This window comes from Mustela erminea, chromosome 17 (assembly GCF_009829155.1).
Source record: "Mustela erminea isolate mMusErm1 chromosome 17, mMusErm1.Pri, whole genome shotgun sequence".
Classification (NCBI taxonomy): domain Eukaryota; kingdom Metazoa; phylum Chordata; class Mammalia; order Carnivora; family Mustelidae; genus Mustela; species Mustela erminea.
The window spans coordinates 16,030,091-16,047,104 of NC_045630.1; the positions used below are offsets into that span (position 1 = coordinate 16,030,091).

Here is a 17,014-nt window from a genome sequence, read left to right on the forward strand (position 1 = left end):
ATAAGATTTGTTCTTGGGAAACATATCTATTTAGGCAGTGCTCAGTTTATGTAGGGTTCCAAGGATGATTACTACTTCTTTGAGTGTATGCCTTTGGAGCTCATTTTTAGTTTGCATTTTTTTTTTAAAGATTTTATTTATTTATTTGATAGGCAGAGATCACAAGTAGGCAGAGAGGCAAGCAGAGAGAGAGGAGGAAGCAGGCTCCCTGCTGAGCAGAGAGCCCGATGTGGGGCTCGATCCCAGGACCCTGGGATCATGACCTGAGTTGAAGGCAGAGGCTTTAACCCACTGAGCCACCCAGGCGCCCCCTAGTTTGCATTTGAGAGTAGACACTTTATAGAAAAAAAGTGAAATATATTATTCTTATTTTGGTCTTTGATCCTTTTCTATACTCCCAGTTTTCAGTGTTTCAAACAATAGTAAATCATGGGATTTTTCCATCACCCATATTTATAAACCACTCTTTTTCTTTGAATAGCTGCATAATATTTCAAAGAGAGGATATACCATAACATATTTAACCATTTCCCTAGTGGTGATCATTTAGAGTTTCTCAAAATTGCCAATATTCTAATGAACATTTTCATGTATATTTTCTTGTTGAGTATTTCAGTAAAAATAAATTCTTAGAAATGGAATTACTAGGTCAACCCAGTTGAAGAATGTTGTCTACTATATTTATTTGTTGAAAATTATTGTGTTATATATTTGCTTTCACATACTCTGGTGAAAATTTACAGCCAGTGGAGTAACATGTCAGTAGACATAAACTTGATACTTGGAAGCGTGGATTCTTATCTTGGCTGTATTACTCACTGGTGACTTTCTCCAAGTTTCCTTCCCATATTGGATAATCTTTTCCATTTGTTCCATAGAATAAGAGCATAACCATCCTTGCATGAGTTACAGGGCAAGGATTAGTGATAATGTTAATAAGACACTATTTTATTGATAAAACATAATTCAAGTAAGAATAGGTTTAGAGAAATAGCTCTGAGATTTTTTAACTATGGATGTCATCTGCCTGTTACTGATTGACATCATTATTTGCACTGTTTATGGTCAGTCTTAATGTAGTGGAGTTATGTAATGCCTTCCTCACTTACGTGATGGAGGTTTGTTACAAGCCAAATTAATGTAGGCCACATAATTTTTTCAATTAGATTATTCTCTCCATCTTGATGTGTTTAAACAAATTGAAGTGTCATTTACCTGTCCACTCCCCTCTCCCGCACTACCCAAAAAATCCCTGTAGGAGAGAATTCCATAAAGGCAATAAATTCATGTAGAGATTCTCTTACATGTTACTAATGGTAAGTGCTATGCAGTAATACTATATTTGGGCAGATATATAATATAGTCCCATTCACTCTCATAGACTTTTATTTAATTTCTGCCCTTCATTTGTATACTTTTGGTTTCTTTAGTACTTAAAAATAGAAACATTTTCTAAGGTCTTTCATCTAAAAACTCCCAAGTTTTTCATCATCCACTGTTAAATCTTCACAACCATAGATGATAAATGTTTTTATTAGAATAATCACTGCTGGCATATGCAATTTTTAAAATATAGTAAAATAATCATTTTGGGAGGGGGGCAAAGTTGAAACTAAGTCTGGAAGTATAATGGTCCTGTATACAATTTTATCAAAGTAATGTCTCAAGTTTCGGAAGCACAGTTTTAGAAGACGAAAAGGTTTGTGTTTATACCTCATTTTAGAAAGGTTTTAATTTTTAGGTCAGCCTGCAGTCCTACTCCCAGTCGTTATACTAGAACCATCAATTGAATCTCTACAAAGCCTGCCGCTAAGTGTTCAGAACCTTTTAACCCTGAAGCCAATTTATTATTTTTTTCAGAAATTAAAAAGAAAAAAGAAAAGGAGATAAAAGAAAAGAAAGGGAGATAGTTGCTCTCTCCCCACCACCACCGTTTTTAGGTTTCAGACCAAAAAATAGATTACCTAAATTACAGCTACATAAAACGTTTGTCTTAGGTGAATATGAATCCTACCACCATTTATTGAGCTTTTGTGGTAGTTGAAGTGCTGTGTGCTTTATTCATCTTACTTAATTTTCACATCAATTCTCGAAATTGGTAGGGAGCAGACACCTTACTGATGACCAGTAGTAGATCCAGAATTGAAAATGGACTTTATTATTACGTTATTTTGTGAGTGTTAATCAGTAAATAGTAAGCTTTGCTCATGCTGCAGGCTCAGTATGATGCCACCACTGGTGTAAGATGGGTGTGACTTTACTGAGGTTCCTTAAGTCAAGGGCAGAGAAGTGACAGGAACTTAGACTTCATTATCTGTAATCCAGATATTGGATCATACTATCAAAAAAGACTATAATCCTTTTGATTTTAAGTAAATTCTGTAACTAGTTCTCGTGCAATTTAATGTGAAGAACCTGAGAAACACCTGGTTATTAATGGTCTAGTGTTGTAGTGTACATCTAAGTCTTCAGGCCTATATACAATAGTATCTTTTTTTTAATATTTTATGTATTTGACAGAGAGAGAGATCACAAGTAGGCAGAGAGGCAGGCAGAGAGAGAGAAGGCGAAGCAGGCTCCCTGCTGAGCAGAGAGCCCAATGCGGGGCTCGATCCCAGGACCCTGAGATCATGACCTGAGCCACCCAGGTGCCCCTACAATAGTATTTCTATTGCTATTAAATGTCTCACTCAGCATAAATGTATGGAACTGATACCATTGCGTGAGTTTAGGAGGAAGTGTGAGGAATAGTCATTTGTATTTCTACGTAATTTCCATATGTAGTGAAATAAGCAGCATATTTGTTTATTTAATTATTTAAATTTTTGGTGGGTAGTAAATCAGGGTTTACTGAGCGATAGCAAAGTAGTGGTACAAAGCTGCTGAGGAGGGAGGGGACCCAAGAAGGTTTCCCTAAGCAACATCTTTAAATGATACTATTTTCATAGCATGTGTGTGGCACTTATAATGAAATGTCTTTTACATGATTTTGCTATGACTGGGCATCTGCTTTGTGTGTAAAGGGAACTATTGGGAAGAAAATAAGATTTAACTAGCTTCATTTCATTTATTTTAAATATTTTAAGAGCTTCTAAAGAAAGGTTATAGCAGAGTATATTTCTTTTTAATTTCTCTGTTTCCTTTTATGTGGCATTAAGACATCATCTAATGATTCATAGTCAGTTTAAAATGACAAAATTTCAGGGCACCTGGGTGGCTCAGTTGGTTAAGCCTCCGACTCTTGGTTTTAGCCCTGATCATGGTCTCAGGGTCATGAGATCGAGCCCTGCGATTCAGCTCTGCACTCAGTGGGAAGTCTGCTTGGGATTCCCTCTCCCCCTCTCCCTTTGCCCCTCCTCCTGCTCGCATACACACTATTTCTCTTTCTAAAATAAATCTTAAAAAAATAAAATAAAACGACAGAATTTCAGGGTGTCTGGGTGGCTCAGTTACTTAAGTATCTGCCTCTTGATCTCAGCTCAGGTCTTGATCTCACAGTTGTGAGTGCAGGTCGCACATTGGGGTTTGTGCTGGGAGTGGAGCCTACTTTAAAAACAACAAAAGACAGTCCCATCGGCCTCTCTGCTCAGCAGGGGGCCTGCTTCCCTTCCTCTCTCTCTGCCTGCCTCTCTGCCTACTTGTGATCTCTGTCAAATAAATAAAATCTTTTAATAAATAAATAAATAAATAAAAACAACAAAAGACAGAAAATCAATTTGATTTTAATATGACTTAAAAACTATTAACAACTAAGGAGAAAGGCAGATAAATATGATTATCTTGTCATTGGGAAATAATTCCTTAAAAAAATGTCCAAATTTTACTAACCTAAAAATTTTTCAACTTCTAGTTGCTTATCTCACCAAGGTGGGGTACCTTGAGATTTTATTTGCCATTTCAAATAGTATAATTAGGAAGTGAAAAAAATAGGAGGAAACCTTCCCCTCCGCCCCACCCCTCCCGCCCAATAGAGATGTAGGGGAAAAGAGAGGAAATGTAAATCACTAATAAATTTTTTTCAAAAGCTCAAATTCCTTAATTTTAAATGTTAGATTAACTTTATTCAAGTTTAATATCACATTGCAGCTTTTCATGAATAATATAATTAATAGTTATTGAATTAACTCTCCTTTCTTTTAAAGATTTATTTATTCATTTGAGAGTGAAAGAAAGGGAGCAAGGGGGCCAGGGGCAGAGGGGGAGAGAGAGAATCTTAAGCAGGCTCCCTGCATGTGGAGCCTGATGTGGGGTTCAATACCAGGACCCTGAGATCGTGACCTGAGCCAAAAGCAAGAGTCAGACACTTAAATGACTGAGCCATGCGGATGCCCTGAATTAACTATTCTTAAGTTAAAACTAAGTAAGAGATTTTGTATCTCTTTCAGAAACAACATCCGACCAAAGTGACATTGAGGGTCGGATCAGAGCCCTAAAGGATGAGCTGCGGAAAAGAAAATCAGTTGTGGACCAGCTAAAGAAGGAACAGAGAAAAAGGCAGAAGGAAAGATTGAAAGCCCAAGAAGCCAGTCTGATCAAACAGTTAGAGGTGAGACACAGGAAGAAGGGGGGTTGATATCAAGGCTAATGTGTATGTAAAGTCTGTTTTTAATGTTGTTAATAAAGTCATGGGTTAGAATTTTTCAGTATTAGTGTGGTGCCACATTTTAACCTCTTTCTAAAAAATCTGTGACAATCTAAAAACATTAAATTAAATGTTAAAATAATAAATATTGTATCAATTATTAAGTAAATATTAAAATCAAGTGTTAAAGGATTTTTTTCTAAATAGACCTGTGAAAGATTGATATCCATGCCCTCTGAAGCAGAGAATCATCAGATAAGTAATTAAGGAGGGCACATGTTGCATGGAGGACTGGGTATGGTGCATAAACAATTTTGGAACACTGAAAAAAAAAATTACAAAAAAAAATCAGTAATTGTTATTGCCTTTTTAAAAACAACTTGTTTTTTAAGCTTGCTATTTCATGCCACACAGATTATTAATGTGACTCTTTGTACTATTTAAATGGCTCCAAAACGAAAATTCTAAACTTGACTCTTCCAAGCTCTAGCAGCCTTCCCTGATTCTGCCCAGGCTAGAAACCTGGTTTTCGTAGCTTCCTTATTCTATTTTGTCCTATCCGTTCGGTCACCCATTGATTCTTTTCTTTATAAATCTTCTTGCTTATCATTTTCCATCCCAACTGCCATCATGCTCTTTGGATCCTAATGACCTCTCTGCATAGCCTCTTGAATGTCCCTGTCTCGGGTTGCTTCCCTATTGCTTGCATACTTTCTGCCAGCCTCATGTTCCTAAACTGCTACATTCATCATAGGATTGATACAAACTTCTGCTCCTTACAAGAAATTTCTCATGGCATCACCAGAGAAGACCATTCAGCTTCTACCTGAACACTTCCAGTAATAGGAAATTTCAAATTTTCAAGGCAGTTGGTTTCATTGTTAGACTCTAGGTTCTCTACATGTTAGAAACCTTTTTATTAGGTTTAGCCAGTATTTCTGTCTTTCTAATGGTCCTTGTTGTGGTCACACTAAATATGTGTTCCTCCTACCTTTATTAGTTTAATCATCAGATATTTAAATGCCTATTTGTATGCCAGGAACTCAGCTAATTACTTCACACATGTTCTTCATTTATCCTCAAGCAACAATGTATGGCTTTACTGTCCCTGTCTTACAGATGAGGAAACTGAGTTTCCTCAGTTTCCCTGATACTGAGGGACACACAGCTCATAAGTGGTAAAGCTAGGATTTTAATATATCTCTAATTCTAAATTTTGTATCCTCACCATTATACTGCACTATCTTCCACATAGTAAATTAGGCTATTAACAGTTGTGGAGAAAATAGACAGTTACACGAATACATGATACAGAGATGGGAACACGGATTGTAATTTGCAGGTGTTTAGAAGTAGGAAAAGTGGCTAAGGTAGAATGACCATACTGGCAAGATCATGTTGGAAAGGACTGGTAAACAAAATTTAAAAATGAAGATCATGTTCAGGACCTCAGAGTCAGACTGATGAGTTTGGCCTTCCAGTCAGCAGTCTTCAAGCCTGACTACACATTAGAATTAATTGAGGAGCTTTTTGAAAAATACAAATATTCAGGCTCACTCCCAGAGGTATTCATTGGTATAGGGTGGAGCCCAGGATTTAAAAGCACTAATTTAGGTAATGAGGAACCATTGAAAATTAAATGAAATATGCTTAGATTGAAAGGCGTTTATCAAAAATGTTCATTAATGGCTGTGTCAGCCAGGAAGACCTCTAGAGAAGAGCCATAGCATCCACATCATCCACCATTTTATGAAATGGTTTACGGAGAAAAGAAATGTTTGTATTTAGGTTTTAGAATTATAGGATATGATGGAGAAATACATAATAGATAGCATTTCATATAAAATCCTTTAGATTTTATTTAATCGCAGATGTAGTAAATCAACTACATTCATGTAAGTATAGCTTTCAGATCAGAATTCAGAGGAAGGTAATATGGATAGTGCAAGTTGTAAAAGTAGGGATTTTAGGCCAAGTTTTAGGAATCTGTAGCAATTGAAAAGCATCTGTAGGTTCTATTTAGTCTTAATATTTATTGACAGCCTATTTGGGGCCACACATTGAGTTGGTACTGAACGTTCAGTACAGAGAACAAATAAAGAGAATAAAGAGAACAGCTGTAGTCTCAGCTAATGATGTAAAAGTAGGAATTTTAGGCCAGAAAGTTAAGAAATATAGTAGATGAAGGGCTTCCCTTAGATTTCGTCCAAATTAGGATTATACACTAGTGATAATGGATAGGAATGGCTGGTAACATTTTTTGTAATTCTGAGCTATCCTATTCTTAACCACACCCTTCCTTCTTCCTCAGGATTTGTATTCCCAAGTATTCCTAAGGATTTGTATTCCCAAAAAGGTGCCATTTAACTCAGCATCATGGCTAAACTTCTTAAAAATAACATGGAAGTATTAGGACAGCCTTTAAAGAATAATTACCTGATCAGCTAAAGAAGTTTTTAAATGTGGCAGAACCTGAATTATTGGTTCATAGGTATTAAATTTCTGTAGAGTGGTGACTGTCATTTCCTGATTGATTTAGGACACTGGTTTACCAGGAGGAAGATTTTTACAGTACATCTTCTCTATTTGAATATTTTACTGTAAAATGTACTACTTTCTAATTTAAAATAGTTTTTTAAAAATTCTGTATAGTGACTCCTCTGATTTTTCTAAACTTAGTCATATGATGAATTCATTAAGAAAACTGAAGCAGAGCTTAGCCGAGATTTGGAAACATCACCAACAGCCAAGCCTCAGATTAAAACGCTCTCCTCAGCTTCTGAAAAACCCAAGATCAAGCCCCTTCCATTACACAGGTAGAAATTTGTGATAACTTATCTATATTCTGCCCTGTTTGAGAAGTTTGTGTAAAGCATAAAGAAAGACTTTTAGTAAAACTATCTTTTAAGTAACTGTGAAATTGTAGAAGTAAAAATATTGGTTTAATGTTTTCACTGATTTATGTATGATACAGTCACAAATCAAATGTATAATAAGGTACAGATTTAAAAATATATTTTGAATTCTGAAATCTGGTGGTTGCAATGAAAATAATATCCTCCATTGTTGCTAGTAGTAGCATTGTAAGTCGATACAGACCTTTTAAAAAGCAGTTTGCCAGTGTTTCAAAAGTAAAAGACAATCTGTAAATTTTGACTCAGTGATTCCAATTCTGAATATCTAGCTTGAGAAAATAAGGGCTATTAGAAGTCTCTATTTGCATGAATATGTTTATCATAGCATCCTTTATCTTAATACAACACATTGGAAGCAATATTTATGTCCAAAAATGGGTGACTAGCCCAGTAAATTATGGTTCTTTCCAGGGATAGAATATTATGCAACCAGTTAATGCAAATACAGAAGATATTAAGTAGTGACGCTCGAGTACATAAGATCGTGCATTTAAAAAGTCAGGTTGCAATATTTAAAATAAATTTTAAACAGTGACTGGGGGTAGACAGTCAGTGGGGACTGACAGATTGGGGCATTTCAGAGAGAAAGGCTTGCATGAATGACCAAAAGCAGTAAGGAATTTGGCATATCATAGAAGTTGAGCATATTCAGATGTTGCTAAAGCTAGAAGAGACTGGAAAAAAAGAAACCAAACTCTAAGACCTTGAACTCACTCGTTCTTAGTAATTTCTACTGCACTTTTCTGAAGAGGTGAAGATTTTGAAGGTTTTTAAAGAAAATGTTTAGGGATTTTTTTGTCTGTTACAGAAGTAATGTAGACTCAATATCATTAATTTCACATTACCTGAGTTTGAATCCTGGTTCCAATACCAGCTAGCTCTTTAGTTTTGTCAGGCAAGTTATTTAATCTGTCTGTGCTTCGGGTTTTTTTAATAGGGATTTATATCCCTATAATAACATGACTAATTAACTTGTTATGAGAGTTAAAAGACTTAACTTAGAACAGAGCTTAGCATAAATTAACACTATGTATTAGTTACTATTATTATTATTTGTTATTATTAGAATACTGAGAGAAGCAGTAAAAAGAAGAAAAGTTTAAATTATATACCCAACTACCTGAAAATTGCAAACGTCAACAATATGTCTTATGCTTAGATTTTATTTATGTTTTTCCATTATATTATAAACTGTAAATCTTATTTTTAGATTTCTACATAATACGCTATTACATGCTTTATAGTTTTATTAACTAGGCTATTGGAGGATTTTAACAAGAGAATGATGCGGTCACACAGAGAGATCTTTCTGATTATAACTACTCTGTGAAGGAAAGATAGGAAAGAGTAAGCTTAGAAGCAAGGAGAACAGGAGTCTAAGCCAGGCCTCAAATAAAAAGTGGTTATAAGGACAGAGATAGGAGATAAATTTAGAAATATTTAAGTGGGGGGCGTTTGGCTGGCTCAGAGAGTAGAGCATGCAGCTCTTCATCTCAGGTTTGCAAGTTTGAGCCCCACATTAGGGGTAGAGTTTACTTAAAAAAAAAAAAAAAAGAATTCTTAAAATTTCTTAAGAAACATTTAAGAAGTAGACTTGACTAATTAAAGTGCTAGATAGTGAAGCAGGAGAAATGTAGAATGACTCCCAGGTTTTCTCTTAAGTAGTTGGTTGGGTCAAAGTTCCATTCACCTAAATGGAAAAATCAGATGTTCTTTTGTGGGAAGCTTATGATTTTGGTTTTAGAATACTAATTGTGAGGTGCCCATAGTTCACCTGAGGGAAATTATCCAGGAAAGATATCAGGGTGAGATATATGGGGATGGTCAGCTAAAGATGGTGGTTGGAACCACAAATAAAACAATATCACCCAAAGAAGATATACATTCAGAGAAAATAAGAGGGATCCAAGTACTAAACATGATAAAATAGCATTTAAAGGCTTTATAAGAGACAGAAGTAGAAGGCAAATACTGTGACTTCACAAATAAATAGAAAGCAAGAAAATGAAGAAGGTAGCTAGCTCTTCCTGTTAACTTAAAGAATAAGAGAAGACAACAGCAGGAAGAATGAAGAATTGAGGGTCAAAATTTTGAGACTCATAGCATCCTTATAAGCTAAGGGGGAAAAATCTCCAGGTTGAAGGGCCAAAGATTATAGGAAAGAGAATGTGTATAATTGAGAAGTACCATTATTGAGACTGTGGAACTGTGTGAGATTTTAGGAAGAAAGAGATTCAAATAATCAGCTTTGAATAAGGGTGAAAGACATCCCTTTTTCTTTCTTGCAGATGGGAAGAAAGGCTAGGAATATAGATGTATTTGTAGGTGGGAAGTTTGGCAGTAAGAAAGTTCATGCTGGTGGTCTCTGTCTCACTGAAAGAAGCAGGATTATCTAGTCAGAGTGATAAGGGCCAGAAATAGGCTTAATGAAAGTGACGGAGCAGGGCGCCTCCTGTGAAGGAGAAATTGTTGTCTAAGACTTGACTGCTTTTTGTTACCAGTTATTATAGTATCAGCGGTACATTTATTTCTACTCATTAATTTTCTGTTTCAGATCTGAAACAGCAAAGAACTGGAAATCACTAACAGAGTCAGAACGCTCCAGAGGATCACTGGAGTCCATTGCTGAACATGTTGGTATGTAATTAGAAAAAATAATTGTGCTTTGTCTAGTAGACTAAGGATTTATCCAAGTGCCTACACAACTCTACCTCTACAGCTTTTTGATTGAAAAATAAATTTCTTAAAGATAATAATTATTGAAGTTTTAAGTTACTTTGGTATTTTAAAGTGATTTATTCATTATATATAAATTTTGTGAGTAAGTCTTTATTGTCCCAAATTTGTGATAAAAAGTGGAGCATAAAGACATTAATCTAAAATGGGAAAGTGGGGCGCCTGGGTGGCTCAGTGGATTAAGCCGCTGCCTTCGGCTCAGGTCATGATCTCAGGGTCCTGGGATCGAGTCCCGCATCGGGCTCTCTGCTCGGCAGGGAGCCTGCTTCTCTCTCTCTCTCTGCCTGCCTCTCTGTCTACTTGCGATCTCTCTCTGTCAAATAAATAAATAAAATCTTTAAAAAATAAAAAAATAAAAAATAAATAAAATGGGAAAGTGTATCATTGGCAGCATTAATCAGATTTTATAACTGAGTATATATTTTTTAGCCTATACTGTTGTTCAGAGTTAAGTGGTCATATATATTTTTTTCAACTTAATCAAAAGAAAGGTAAGAATTACTGAAAATAAAGTACAATTCAATGAAAAAATAAAACTGGTGCATAAAAAAGCCTACTTACAGGCAATGACAAAATAGAGATTTGAATTAAAAACTTTTAATTCTTGGTTTGTTAGCTTGTCACATCTTTTTTTTTTCTTCTGCAATTTTAGCTCTTAAAATGCTATTTTTGGGGTGCCTGGGATTGAGCTCCACATTGGGCTGTGTGCTCAGCAGGGAGTCTGCTTAAGGATTGTCTCTCTCTCTCTGCTCCTCCCCCAACTTGAGTTTTCTCTCGCTCTCGCTCTTCTCCCCACATAAATAAATCTTTATTTAAAAATGCTGTATTTGCAGAAATAGTTTTCTTTTTTCTTGTGGTTTTTTTTTACATCTGAGAGCTTAGTTGAAGTCTCCAGGAAAATCCATTCTTCTCGAAGTATATATAGAAATATATTTGTCCTTCCTTCATTGTTTTTCTATATGAAATATGTATGTAATATCCATTGTACAATTCTGGTTTTGCATGACTTCAGGATGATCGTGCAAATCAGTGTCTTCATAAACTTAGAGCCATTTTTCTTCAGTTTATAAGTTAAGATCTTTAAGAAATTATTTCAGACTTTAAATTTTCAGTCATTCTAAATGTTCTGGTTATTGTTGGTACAATATGTTCTCTTAAAGGAAAAATTTACTTTTATAGTAACCAAAACAGGTGATAGTTATTAAGCAGAGTTTTTTCCTCATCAAGATTTGGCTTTTATTTAGCCTTTGGTTCTAGATGTTGAAAGATTATAATTAAATCATTTTGATAATGATTTTTTCTTTTCCTTTAAGATGCTGCATTGGCAGGTTCTGAGAGGTCGGTATCAGAAAGGTCTTTATCTGCATATGCAAAGAGAGTGATTGAATTGGATAGACAGACAGAAGAGCATTTTCATACTTCATCTCCAATTCTTAGATCATCAAGGAGAACCAGAGCAGAATCTGGAGATTCTCTAGAAAATGTACCTTCATTATCTCTTCTCAAAGAATTGAATGTCCCTAATAGAATTCTGGATGTGTCAGATGCCCAAGAAGACTCTAGTCAAAAATCAGAAATACAAGAAGTAGACTATACAAAACTGGAGGCGAGTGTGATTGAAGATGCCTGTTCGAAACAATCCAGGAAGTCTGATGTCTTACTGCAACTAGACCTGGAACAGGGAGATTCATCAGAAATTCTTTCAAGGAAAGAGCTTCCTTTAGATTCTGTAAATGTTCAGAAAGACTTAGTTAGATTAGCCATTGAAAATCTTCATAGAAAGGAGTTGAAAGAGAAAGAGTCACATCCAGATACGGATCATAGTCCGAACATCCAATCAGAAAAAGACATTCCGGAGCAAAAGAATATAAAGGAAAGGGACTTGTCTTTGTTAGAACATCTTTTTGCTCCTAAAGAAATATCATATTCTGAAGATTTTGAAGTGTCTTCTTTTAAGAAAGACATTTCAGCTGAACTGTACAAAGATGACTTCCAGGTGTCATCTTTGTTGTCACTCAGGAAAGACTCTCAGTCTTGCAGAGACAAATCACAGCCAACTGGGAACTCTACAAGTAGAGCCATTAGCTTTGGCAGTGATGATGAAATCAGTGAGTGCCTCAGTGAGAAAAGCCTTTCTGTTCATAGCAGTATCCACTCAGAGAGGCTGTTGGAACTCAAGTCCCCTACTGAGCTTATGAAAAGCAAGGAGCGCGGTGATGTAGAGCATGAGCAGGGAGTTATGGAATCCCCTTCCTTCATTTCAGTTTCTGTGGCAGATGAGTTGCATAATTTCCACATTGGTGATAGGGTGTTGATTGGCAATGTTCAGCCAGGAACTCTTCGATTCAAAGGTGTGACTAGTTTTGCTAAAGGATTTTGGGCTGGAGTGGAGTTGGATAAAGCTGAAGGAAATAACAATGGAACATATGACGGCATTGTATACTTTGTGTGCAAAGAGAAACATGGTATTTTTGCTCCTCCTCAAAAAATATCTCACATTCCAGAAAACTTTGAGGACTATGTAGACATAAATGAAGATGAAGAGTCTTACTCAGAGGGACAGTATCAGTACTATAATCACGAACAGAAAGATAGAGTGGATTCAAAGTCTGATAGAGAAAAGGAAGCAACTAAGTACTTTGATGAGAACTCTTTACCTAGTATGCATGATATAGAAGCCTCACTTGAAAGAAGCCTTAAAATAGAAACAGACAACATTCAGGACATTTCTGGGGTACTTGAAACCCATGTTCACCAGCAGTCTTTGGTGGATTCACCGATCTGCTCAAAGGAAAACAAAGACCTTGTTTCTCCTGCCACAGAAAAGGTTTCCATTGCTGTAGAAGGTGATATTTTAGATAATAACTTCTCCGAAGAGTTCAAGAAGCAACAGCAGTTTACAGAAAAGGAAGAGAACCTATATCCCGAGGTGTCAGAAAAGCTTTCTACTCCGCTTCTGGATCTTTTAACGAGAGAAAAGAACCAATTGGAAGCCCAGCTGAAGTCATCACAAAGTGAGGGGGAAAAGTCAAAGCAACAGCTAGAAAAAGTCAGCTTACTGACAGATAGTTTACTAACAGTCTTTGTGAAGGACACGGTCAGTCAACTACAAGAAATCAAAAAAGCTAGGAATGAGAAAATCCAGCTTAGCAATCAGGAGCTTCTTGACGATGATCAAAAGAAAGTACCACCCCAAGCCCTGTCCCCAAATCTTGAGGAACAGTCATCAAGTGATCCAGCTTGCTTCTTAAGGTCTGAATTGGAAGATGAAAAAGAAGAGATTTCTTCACCAGATATATGCCCCAGACCTGTAAGTATTTTATCTAGACAGAATGTCAATTGACTTTATCTTTGTAGCACATTTTAATTCTGTAGCTACTGATAGGTTTTTTTGTGATGTGTTATTTATTAGATAAAAATCATGTACTAGTTCTTAAAGGCCTTGTTGCTGTTTTTCTGTCTGAAGTATAATTGTCCTCTGTTATGTCATGAGTGGTCACTATAGGGTTGTCACAAACACTAGCAGCTTTACGCTGGATTGGTGACCCTCAGGTGCTCTCCACAGGTTAGAGTCCCTTCCAGATTCACTGGACAGATTTATTCCATGGAGCTTCCTAGTGGTTCTCAATCCAGTTCCTTTTTTGTCTATGAAATTATTTGTCTACGTAGCTACTCAGTTACCCTGTGGATATTACCAGTTGTGATGTTGATTCTGGTAAAACTGAAATATATCCACTATGACATATACTCAGACCGTCAGCTTACTTAGGTTGCCCATGGACAGTTGAACAAAAGTAATGATTTTGAGTAACTTGAGCCAGATAATCACAAAAGGTGAGAAATTTCCTAGAAGATTTCCATGCCCCACAGACAAAAGAGTCCCTCAGAAACAAAATAATGATGATTCAAAAAGAAAAAAGCAATCAATAAACATTTTATAAATTTCAGTTTATCTTATGTAAGCACAATTATGGGATATAGGATTTTTTTTCTTAAAATTGTTGATTAGTAGTCACCATAATGTTTTGCTTATAGGGAAATAATAAAATATAAATAATATGTTCGGTTTATCTTTTTAAAAAAAACAAACCCAAATGAGTGATCTGAGGTCACTAAATGGTGCTCTATTTGAATGGTTCCATTTCTGTAGGAGAGTCCAGTATTTGGTGCCAGTGGGCAGGAAGAACTTGCGAAGAGACTTGCCGAACTTGAGATCAGCCGGGAGTTCCTGAGCGTGTTAGGAGATGATCAAGACTGGTTTGATGAAGACTTTGGTTTGAGCTCTTCTCACAAGATCCCCAAAAATAAGGCAGAAGAAACAATTGTACCTTTAATGGCAGAACCTAAAAGAGCTCCCCAGAAACCATGTGAAACACTATTGGCAGTCCCACATACTACAGAGGAAGTAGAAATTCTTGTACATAATGCAGCAGAAGAACTCTGGAAATGGAAAGAATTAGGTCATGATCTTCATAGCATTAGCATTCCTACAAAACTGCTTGGCTGTGCCAGTAAGGGTCTAGATTTAGAAAGCACTAGTAAAAGGGTCTACAAACAGGTATGTAACGTGGAAGGATAATTTTAATTTTTAAATTTATCTCCATTGTCTGAAATTTGGATTCTTAGCCATTTTGATTTGTTTTATTTTTCTCTATCAAGGCGGTTTTTGACTTAACAAAAGAGATTTTTGAGGAAATATTTGCAGAGGATCCCAACTTAAATCAGCCTGTCTGGATGAAGCCATGTAGGATCAACTCCAGTTATTTCCGACGAGTGAAAAACCCAAATAACCTTGATGAAATCAAGGTAACCTGCCAACTAGAAAGTATCTCCTTTGTTTGACTTGCTCTTCATTTATGCAGATCTATAAATGCCATAAAAGGAGGTACCCTTTTGTGTTATTCGCCCTCTGTCCTCAAGGCCTGTCGCATAGGAGGTATTAAATAAATGTTTGTTGATTCATTGAATCCATAAGCAGTGGAGGGATGGGGGAGAGGGAATCTTGAATCCTCAGGATTTTGCGAAGCGTAATTTGAACAGTCATTTCCTATACATACATAGTTTATAATACTTAAGAAAAAATTAGGAAATAGAGAGATAACTTACTGTGATTCATTGGAGTTTTAGGTGAAGTTTTTGGCAATTTAGAGAAAACTTGTCATATATCAAACATGCCAGCCCTAGACAGATGTTAACCTTTTCATCTTTGATTTTGGAGGTTTCGAATTAGTAATGTGGCTTTGAAATATGTGGGATAGTAATATGATATATAAAATATAGTATTTGTTTCTAAGAAGTCCCTGAAAAGATTAAGCCCTGAAGTTACAGTGACTCCCAACAAGACTTTAGAGTCACATTGGTAGAAATCTCTGCCTGTTCACATGTTTCTTTAAATATATCAAAGGTTATATTTCCAGTTCAGTGCCTCTCAAATGGTAATGTGAATATGACTCATCTGGGGATTTTGTTAAAATGGGGATTCTTACTCAGCAGGTCTGGAGTAGGACCCAAGATTCTATGTTTTTGACAGGCTCCTGAGTGATGCGAATTCTGTTGACCCTAGAACCACTCTGAGTAGCAAGGCTCTGGAGTTGTGTTTTCCAGACTTTATTTGATCACGGGAAGCTCATTTTCCCTATAGCTAGCATACCTCTAACTATAGTTGATCCTTGAACATCATCGGTGGTTAGGGATTCCAACCCCCTACTCAACTGAAAATCTTTAGCTACCAGAATAGCCTACCAGAAAGCTTACCAATAACATAATTAACACATATTTTGTATATATGTAATATACTGTATTCTTAAAGTAAGCTGGGGAAAAGAAATGTTACTAAGAAAATCTTAAGGAAGAGAAAATACATTTATGGTACTGTTAATGTATTCAGTGGAAAAAATCCATGTATACATGGACCCACACAGTTCAAACCCATTTTGTTCAGGGGTTCCCTGTACTCATCTTACTGATGGATTTTCTTAGTCATTGAGGAGTGTATGTGGTCTATTAAAATACAGTAGAGGCGCCTGGGTGGCTCAGTGGGTTAAAGCCTCTGCCTTCGGCTCAGGTCATAATCCCAGGGTCCTGGGATCGAGCCCCGCATCAGGCTCTCTGCTCAGCAGGGAGCCTGCTTCTCCCCCTCCCCTCTCTCTGCCTGCCTGTCTGCCTACTTGTGATCTCTGTCTGTCAAATAAATAAAAATAAAAATATTTTTTAAAAAATACAGTAAAGAACATACACAATATTCTGATATATAATGTGGAAGCATTGCCTAAGCAGTTGAGTCTTTTTTTTATTCAAATATAATTAACATATAACATCATGTTATACAGCTGTACAACGTAGTGATTTGATATTTGTATCTGTTATGAAAAGGTCACCATAACAAGTCTAGCTAACATCCATCATCACATATTGTTTCAAATTTTTTTGTGTGATAAAAAATTTTAAGATCTGCTGTTGCCGCAACTTATAAATATACAATACAGTATTAACTATAGAGAGCTTTTGAAAATATTCTGTACACATAGAACATCAACAGATGTTTATGAGATACAACGTATGCTTACATCAAAGTTTGGCAAGCTATGGCCCACAGATCAAATGCAGCCTCCCACCTGTTTCGATAAATGACGTTTCATTGGACCACAGCCACACCCAGTTGTTTCAATATTGTCTATGGCTGCCTTCCTGCTAGAACAGCAGGGTTGAGTAGTTGTGACAGGGACTACATGGCTCACAAAGCCTAAAATTTTTATAGTCCTGCCCTTTACTGAAGTTTGCT

The 17,014-nt window shown here is 36.2% G+C and overlaps 1 protein-coding gene across 5 annotated transcripts in view; it reads left to right on the forward strand.

Moving 5' to 3' along the window:
* CEP350 (centrosomal protein 350) overlaps positions 1 to 17,014 on the forward strand; it is a 155,040-nt gene that overhangs the window by 120,616 nt on the left and 17,410 nt on the right. For all 5 annotated transcript variants that reach the window (XM_032318667.1, XM_032318670.1, XM_032318669.1 and 2 more), the window contains 6 exons: positions 4,386 to 4,546; positions 7,262 to 7,398; positions 10,052 to 10,134; positions 11,547 to 13,543; positions 14,384 to 14,791; positions 14,893 to 15,039. In XM_032318667.1, coding sequence (XP_032174558.1) covers positions 4,386 to 4,546; positions 7,262 to 7,398; positions 10,052 to 10,134; positions 11,547 to 13,543; positions 14,384 to 14,791; positions 14,893 to 15,039 — 2,933 coding nt within the window. The remainder of the gene's footprint in view (positions 1 to 4,385; positions 4,547 to 7,261; positions 7,399 to 10,051; positions 10,135 to 11,546; positions 13,544 to 14,383; positions 14,792 to 14,892; positions 15,040 to 17,014) is intronic.